The 8,704-nt window shown below is 37.0% G+C and overlaps 1 protein-coding gene across 4 annotated transcripts in view; it reads left to right on the forward strand.

Moving 5' to 3' along the window:
* ptpn4a (protein tyrosine phosphatase non-receptor type 4a) overlaps positions 1-8,704 on the forward strand; it is a 59,120-nt gene that overhangs the window by 13,285 nt on the left and 37,131 nt on the right. For all 4 annotated transcript variants that reach the window (XR_001635528.1, XR_001635526.1, XR_001635527.1 and 1 more), the window contains exon 2: positions 5,206-5,360. Coding sequence is in view for 1 of the 4 variants with exons in the window: in XM_016501796.1 (XP_016357282.1) it covers positions 5,206-5,360 (155 nt within the window). In the remaining 3 variants the exon portion in view is untranslated. The remainder of the gene's footprint in view (positions 1-5,205; positions 5,361-8,704) is intronic.

Below are 8,704 nucleotides of genomic sequence, written 5' to 3' on the forward strand. Positions count from 1 at the left end.
AAACTTTTGGCTTGTCTCCCGAGGCCACAGGAGGGCGCAATGAGCTAAATTATGAAGCGCATTAAAATGTCAATGCAAGGAAATAACTGTCTATAAAAAAAAAATGTGCATTACGTCTAAAGTAACTCATATAAATCAAATATAATTTCGTAAATTGCATAAACAATTATGAACAAAACAGCATCAAAAGTAGAGCAGGAGATTGGCAAGAAGCTCGTCCAGCTCTTTGCTCCTGCAAATAAATGTTATGGCCAAAAATATTTGGAATAATTGAGCTGCGCTAATATAACTACAACTAAAAAAGGGAGTAAAAAAGTATGTATGAAAATGTAAAAGCCATCCTCAAACAGTATTAAAACAAAATACTATTGCTACAAGAGCAAAAAAGCTCTTGTTGGATGCAGGGTTGCCAAGTCCGCATTTTTTCCACAGAATTGGGCTACTTTTAAACTGTTGCCATGGGTTGATTTTCCCAAGTGGGTTAAAGGTTTGAAATATTGCATAAATTACATTTGACTGAAATGCTTGTATTGAAACATTTTGCATTCTACCTATGATAAAACTTTCATGGTCTTCTACATTAACTGTTCCCTCCTGGTGGAATGACCTGCCCAGCTCAATCCAAGCAGCTGAATCCTTAATATTTTCAAGAAACGGCTGAAAACACATCTCTTTCATCTTCATTTGACCCTCTAACTCTAGCACTCTCTATTCTAATGCTACTTCTAATTTTATCTGCTTGTTTTTTTTAATTAAAAAAACTTGACCCTCTAACATTTGCACTCTCTATTCTATTTCTATTCTAATGGCCAATCCATTTGGAATTTTTATTAATTTTTTTTTTAATAAGTATAGGTTCAGGCACCGTTTAGGCACCGGAACCATTTTAAAAGTATCGAAAAAAAACCCAAACGATACCCAACCCTACTCATCCCAAGCAGGCACAGCACTCAATTCAGCATGTGTTTGTGTTTGTGTGTGCTGTCTGCGTCACTCATAGCACGTGCCTATATCGTGCACTATATCGAACATTTTTTCTATCGTTATCGAAGAAGGTGTACTGTCGATAAATATCGATACCGTTTTATCGCCCAGGCCTACATGCAAAATATGCAGAGCGGTGGTACGCCAGGACTGGAATTGAGAACCACTGCTTTAGAAGTATATCATTGTCAGTTCATGTTAACTAACACGTTAAAAAAGGAACCTTATTTACATTAAGGAACATTCTTGTGAAATGTTATCAATAATATTTACATATGCAACGTTTAATTTTAATAATGTATTAGTAAATTTTGAAATTAACATTAAGATTAATAACTACTTTAGAAGTGTTTTTCATTGTTCGTTTTTGCTAACTATATTGTTTATAACTTATGTTGGCCTACACATCTATCACTGTTCTTTTGCTGCCTTCTTTTGTTATTTCGGTCAGGTTTTTTCTAGTTATGTAATATTTATTATCATATTTATGTTAACGCTGTCTTCTGGCCTCTCATGACTTCTTGCTCTATTTAACCCGGTTTTTGCAATGATATTATTATGGATCAATGGAAGGAGATGTGATGAGGGGATTTCCAACATGCAATAGATCCTTGCAAAGGGCTCAAGGCTCAAGTTGACCGTGTAGTGCATGCAGTGTCTGTCGATCTAGGCGTCCCTCGTCTGGGGACATATAATGAATACAGAACATTTCACTTGAGCTAGCCGCCTTTTTAGCTGTAGTCTCCATTACTAAAGTGCTGGAGCCTCTTCTACAGTCTCCAGCCCAGGGGAGGCATTCTCTCTAATCAAGTGAGGTAGATTTGTTTACAGGATATTGATTGCTATGGTAATCATCCTTTTATTCAAGTAGCTCTCTGCGTTCCTGATATATCTCGGTGGAGAGGAAACATGCAGGGTCCATGTGTCCAGAAACTCACATCGTGATTAGAGCGGACAAGCCCTTAGCCTTTAAACCTGCTACTGTAAGCAGTGCAGAATTGACTGGAATGTACAGCTTTAATAAAAAATGTGTTTCTCTTTCAATGCCTAGTCTTGGCTCAGGGGAATCAAGAAGCTTGTTATTGTAGTCTAGTGTAGCCACATCTTGCTGTTTTATACCTGAGAACACACAAAAACATTCAGGTGTAAGCTGCTAATAGATGTGAATGTGACAGTAATTTCACCTGGTTTTGATGATTTGCATTTTCGGTGTGTTTCATGCCCACTGTTAACATAATAATTGTATAATTGTGTTGTAACAATATTATAGAATGATTTAAATGAAGTTATAAGAAAGTGAAATCAACAAATCTTATATGAGGTAAACATAAACTACCTCACTTGAGTTTTTATGATTGGTTCTATGATAGTAGTGTGGATTATGAATATTTTTAAGTTACATAACTGTCCCCTCTTGGAAGGTTATCAATCAACGTTTGCATGAAATGCAACACTAACGTTAAGTTTAGGGTCAATATGATTTTTTAAAATGTTTATTAAAGAAGTCTCTTATGCTCACCAAGGCTGCATTTGTTTGATCAACAATACAGTAAAACTAAAATATTGTGACATTGTTGCAATTTAAATGAACTGTTTTCTATTTTTATATGTTGTAAAATCAAATGTAATTTATTCCTGTGATGGCAAAGCTGAATTTTCAGTAGCCATTACTCTAGTATTCAGTGTCACATGATTTGGTGCTCAATAAACATTTCTTCCATCTTTATTAAATAAAATTATAAATTTCTTTCTTTATATAAAATATGTAAAACTGACACTAAACTTTTGAACAGTAGTACAATGTATAATACCTTACTTTGCATTAGGGTTGAAAAATTGAATGCAGGGATATAAGGATGATCTTGAAATAATTTCAGATCAAAAATGTGTGAACACTAGTACATTCTTTTGTGACCTGGATTGAAAGCAATGAAATACAGCCAATCATAGTATAACAAAGAATTTGCACGTAAGGTTTGAAGTATTAGTGAATTATTATCCTGACTGTAGATTTTAGGCTCTCAATAGTCTGTTTGAATGTCAGAAACTTGCACTGGTGCAGTCAAATGAGGTTTACAGCATATAAAGGTTTTCACATTTATATGCTGTAATTTGCGAGTGAAATGCTTGTTCTGTGGAGCTGTGAGTTATGTTGAATGTAATGGAAGCCTATTCAAGCACGCTCATGTGGTTAGGTGACGTCCCCTGAGGGAATGGACATAGAAAGGTTAGCTTGCGTAGGAGGATCGAGCTATAGGCCAGTCACGATAACAACTTTTTGTTGTACGATATATTGCCCCAGAAACAATTGCGATAAGCGATATTATTGTCATTTTAAAGACCATTTTATGCCACTGAATATATAATCATAATGTAACAGCATAATAATGCAAGAAGGCCTACACACTTCCAAATGACAACAAACATTTAATTTTTAAGAATATTTAGATCATGGAAGTTAAGTATCAAAATATTAGATACCTTAAAAAACTGAATAAATAGTAAATAAACATTTTCTAACAAAAAGTGCAAAATAACAAGTAGAAAAAAAGAAAAATGCACAAATAACTTATATGGAGATTTTTCCATCTGTAGATTTTTCCCTGACCTTCTTTTCTCTGTAAATTAAGGGTGCACACTATTGCTGAAAATCTCAGATGTCCATATGCACAAAAGCACAGATCCCTAAACAAGACCATATCTGCAGATGAAACTTTTTTGTAGAAGCATTTTTTAAATTGGAACTAGCATGACTACACCACGTTATGTACGAGAAGCTGCAAAAGACACAGGCGCAAGTGGAATGTAAAAAACACGGTGACATTAATTTATAAGTAAATATAATTGGCAATATATTGCGTCACCAAAAATTATTGAGGTCATGTACATATATTGCGCGATAAGTCGATATATTGATTATTGCGACAGGCCTATCGAGCTACACTGAGGACACCTGGGCTTTGTAGATGCTTGCTGACCTTTGCGCTCAGTTTGTGTGCTTTGAATGCATTAAAGCCAATGTTTTTGGAATAGACCGTAGTAAACCATTAAAGGTGCCGTTTGCCTTATTGTTTACACAATTTTGAGTCCCTCAGCTGCTGGTTCAGCATTATGACACAACAAGAACAGTGAACATAGCGTCTGTCCTGCGTTTGTAAGCTGTGTCTGTCTTTAGTAGTTTGCTCTTTTGTATTTTATACTCCTATTTCTTTATTATTGACTTCCAGCAGTGCACATTCAAACATCTTCATTCAAATGCCAGCGAGCCCTGAGATTCTTAAATCATTACTAAACCTGTGAACAACAGAATCATATATTACTTGATGTCTGCAAAGGGCATAGTCTTTCTATATTAGTTTTAAATGTAAAGGCAGCAGGCAGGTGAGGTACCTTCTCATCAGCAAGGTGACTTCAGACGTTTTTCATTACAACTGCTTGCAAGTCTCATGCAAGGTGCAGTCATACTTGATGGTCTGTTATGCTGAAACGTAAACCTCTTCAGACAGTTCTAGACTGTCTAGCCGTGTTTTAACAAAATGATAACAGGTCATCAGGTGTTGTTAGTTCATATGCAATCATTTTACATGATCTTGCTTGAATGAACTAGCAAACTAGGCATTGAGTAGTTTTCTTCCACATGGCTGATCTTACACACAAACTGCTCTAATGCTATATTCACCAACAGATCTCCCAAGATAAGACATGAGAAATGTGGGGGAAAAAATTATAATTGAATCTCTTAAAGGTTAATTTGGGGAAAATGCCAGTGGTGTAATTATTATTATAAAGGCCAATTCAGGCCTTTTGAACTTTAAGATGAACCTGGATCAACAATTGAAAAGTCTTCCCTTTTACTCAAAAATTTGAGAATTATTTTTTTTATAGTATCGTGTATTGCTGTGTATAAGTAACTCTTCTCTGAGTCCATCCTTTTGTGCCCCATTTGCTGTGAGATATATATTTAGGCACAATGTAGGCTGTACGTAAAAATATATTAGTTTGTCCTGTGTGCATTGTAAGTTGGAGTCTGAATCAGCCTTGAAACGCTGTGATCCAGTTCAACCGGTGCTATCAAAATTGGCTGTGCTGCAATCAAATATTTATAATAATTATTATTCATGTTTTAAATGAATTCTAATTCTAATTCTGACCTGACCTGACCTATTATATTATGTTTGAATCATAATATAGGAAGCTTAAGTAGATATCTTTGTGTTACAGACTCTGGTTGGACCGTAATGACCGCACGCTTCCGGTTGCCTGCAGGCAGATCCTACAATGTCCGGGCGACGGAGCTGGCACGCGACAGGCAGCGCACCGAGGTGGTCTGCAACATTCTTTTTTTGGACAACACTGTCCAGCCTTTTAAAGTCAATGTAAGTACTCCTTTAAATGTATTGTGCATAATTCAATATTCTAATTATCAGATAAGGAACTAATGATGTGTTAAGCACTATGTATATTGTAACTACATTTTCACTGTGATTGTAAGGGTATTGTTATGCAGTTTCTAAAGTGTTCTGTCGTGTGTTTTTGTAGCATGTTGCTTTATGGATGCTAGTGTGTTCTGGGTATTTTAAGGGATAGTTTACCCGAAAATGAAAATTACCCCATGATTTACTCACCCACCAACCATCCTAGGTGTATATGACTTTCTTCTTTCAGACGAATCCAATCGGAGCTATATAAAAAAAAATGTCCTGGCTCTTCCAATCTTTATAATGGCAGTGAATGGTGGTCGAGATTTTGAAGCAAAATAAATATAAATATCCAATAAATATCCATATTTAAAAATGTATGAAAAATATCCATATTAAAAACTTTATAAACCATAACCTCTAGCTTCCGCTAACTGTCGTATGCACGTTCACGAGAGAGTGACGTTCCAGCAGATGATGTAGGACGTAGGCGTAGCCTACTTGAGGGGGAGTACATTTTGGGTGAGGGGGTAATTTTCATTTTTGGGTGAACTATCCCTTTACTGGAACATGTCTAAATGCGTACTAGTAGAGTGTTCTGGGTGGAGCCCATGCACGTCCAAATCTCTGTGATATTTTGGTTAGTCAGTTGTAGTGTTGTCAAAAGACCCGGTATTTCGGTACCAAGTCGGTACTAAAAAAATGAAAACGTTACGGTACCAGGTTTTTTTAAGTACCGGTGGTACCTTGTGTATTTTCACCAATTTCATCATCAGACAAGTGTGATTACTTGTAAAAGTTTTAGCTTATCCCTCTGATCAACAGTCTTTGAGGTATTGAGTTAATTTGAGGTATGATTCATGTCTGTAATATGGTGCAAGACCAGTTACGCACTGATGTTTAGTACATGTGGGTTTTTGTTCAAATCCCTGTTCCTATGTATTAGCAATAATAATAGTGATGCTTGCTTTTGCAAACACTACTCTCCATTCTGTCCTTAGCAAACACCAGTAATAATGTTAATATCACTTATTATACTATCATTCAAATGTTTGGGGTCAGTATGTTTGTGTTTTTTTTTTTTTTTTAATAAAAAAAGAAATTAATACTTTTATTCAGTAAGGACGCATTAAATTTATCAAAGGTGACAGTGAAGACTGATATTTCTACAATCATTTTATTCAAATAAATGCTGTTTTTTATTATTTGTTTGAACTTTCTATTCATGAAGAACAAATCCCCATCTCTTTCATTTGCTGATTTGATTGCAAAACCCATGTGTTTGCTCATCCTTATCCTCAGCGTTGTGGAAAGTGTTGTGTAAAATGGTCCTTACAAAAAACTGTTATGTCCTGACTTGAAATAAGGGCTTATGCCAACATTGAATTAAAGGTTGCTCCGGTTACAGAAGGTTGGTCAGGTTTTCCTCAGTGGTTATTATTACCTTTCTATTCCCATCAGTTACATTGCCCAAGGATTTCCTGTGTATCAGGAAGTGTTTTCATATTGAATTGGAGCAAGCAATAAACCTATAAACATCACATGACTGACTTTAAACAGCTGCTGGTCTGTTAGATGAATCAAGGTGTTCTTACTTAGAAGTTGTCTGTCATGCTGCTCTCTGATTTGTAACTAACATTTCCAGGAAAGCCAGTCCTCATGTAATGGCCCCATTGATCAAATTTATGCACTTGCTCTCTGGTCTCATACATTTTTGTGCCAGACCTCTCGGTGACCTAGATAGTCTGGCAGCACAGCGGGCCCTTGATGAGTATAGGGTGCACATGGAATGGAAGCACAAGGTCTAATGGAAGGAGAGAGGGAGGATCAGAGGTAAATAATCAAGAGGGGGCTAGGTGTTAAATAAAGCAGGAAGGCTGTTATTTGTGTTACAGAAGTTGATGTTGCAGAGGGGCCGTCATAAATATGTCTCAGCTGTGTGTTTGAAGAGGTGCATGTTACGTCTGGAATGCAGAGAAGAAGCCAGAAGTTTGTAAATAGTAGACTAGATTGCTGTGTTGTAGCGTCTCCCTTAATGTGCATGTCTATGTTCTAATAGATTCTGTCACTTTGATCTTGATTTCCTTATCAGTGGTGCTGTGCGAAGTAGCATTATATTAGGGGTTTGTTCAAATCCCTGACCCTAAGCATTAACCTTTGGCACATGACAGGCATAAATGATGACTCAAATCATAAGACTTTCATTAGGGCTGCCGTGGTGAAGAAATTGAGTGACTCAATATGCGATATTAACTATCTCTCTCTCTCTCTCTCTCTCTCTCTCTCTCTCTCTCTCAGTGGTATATTAATAAATATATGATAGTAAGTGCTGATTCGCAAATCTGACTGGACAAGCAGCTTTCCAACACTTTTGTTGATATTTTAGTAGTATGTATTTTAACAGGGACGCTCATTTTCAACTACTGATAACTGCAAGCTGGAGCAATGGGTGTGGTGAAAGGTAGGGGTGTGGAGAAAGGTCTTCATGATTGGTCGACAAAGCTGTCTGTCAGGGAGGGTGTGGAGGTAGGGTTAGGGCTGGGTTAGGTGTAGTTTCTGTTGCACTGATTCACCTTTTGGAACGCCTCCTTTCGGCACACCCATTGCTCCAGGCTACAGCTTTCCCGGTCTCCTCATTTTACAGTCTGTCAATCAGTGCAGTTACATTGTTACGCCAGGAGATGGCGGCAAGGGACTGTCTTTGAGTGTTCAACTAATACATTTAAAAACGATGATTCATTCTTAATTGAAGCAAGGTGTTGAAATTAATTTAACTTTGAGTACCACTTTACAAGGCTCAATTGACGATCAACGCATTACCTGAAACTGGTGCTGGAGCTGATGTTTCACTTCATAGAAAACAATGCCATTGATTCAGTGCACTGAACAGAGTTGACTACGCCTGTCATGGGAAATCCCCTTAAACTGTGAAAGAATGCTATGACAAAGATATCGCTTTCATCTTCTGGCAAACTGATTTTTTTCCACAAATATATGACTTGACCTGAAGAAGGACAGATGCAGGTAATCTTGCATGCTCAGCAAGGGTGTAAATTTCACAACAGTAGGGGGGAACAATAAACATAAAATGTCTCAAGAGCAATTTTCGAAGGGGACACAAATAATACAGCCAAAATGGTAATTGTAAGGATAGATAAGTGTACACAGCATGTGTACATAGCATGGAGACCGAGTTTAAATATGAGTTAGGTTCATAGGCTCACCACGCGGTAGGCTTGCTGCGATAGACGGTGTTGACGGTGATACCGGTGTTAAGCCGCAACACCGGTTACGTCACTTGC

This window comes from Sinocyclocheilus anshuiensis, unplaced genomic scaffold (assembly GCF_001515605.1).
Source record: "Sinocyclocheilus anshuiensis isolate Anshui unplaced genomic scaffold, SAMN03320099.WGS_v1.1 scaffold1404, whole genome shotgun sequence".
Lineage (NCBI taxonomy): Eukaryota > Metazoa > Chordata > Actinopteri > Cypriniformes > Cyprinidae > Sinocyclocheilus > Sinocyclocheilus anshuiensis.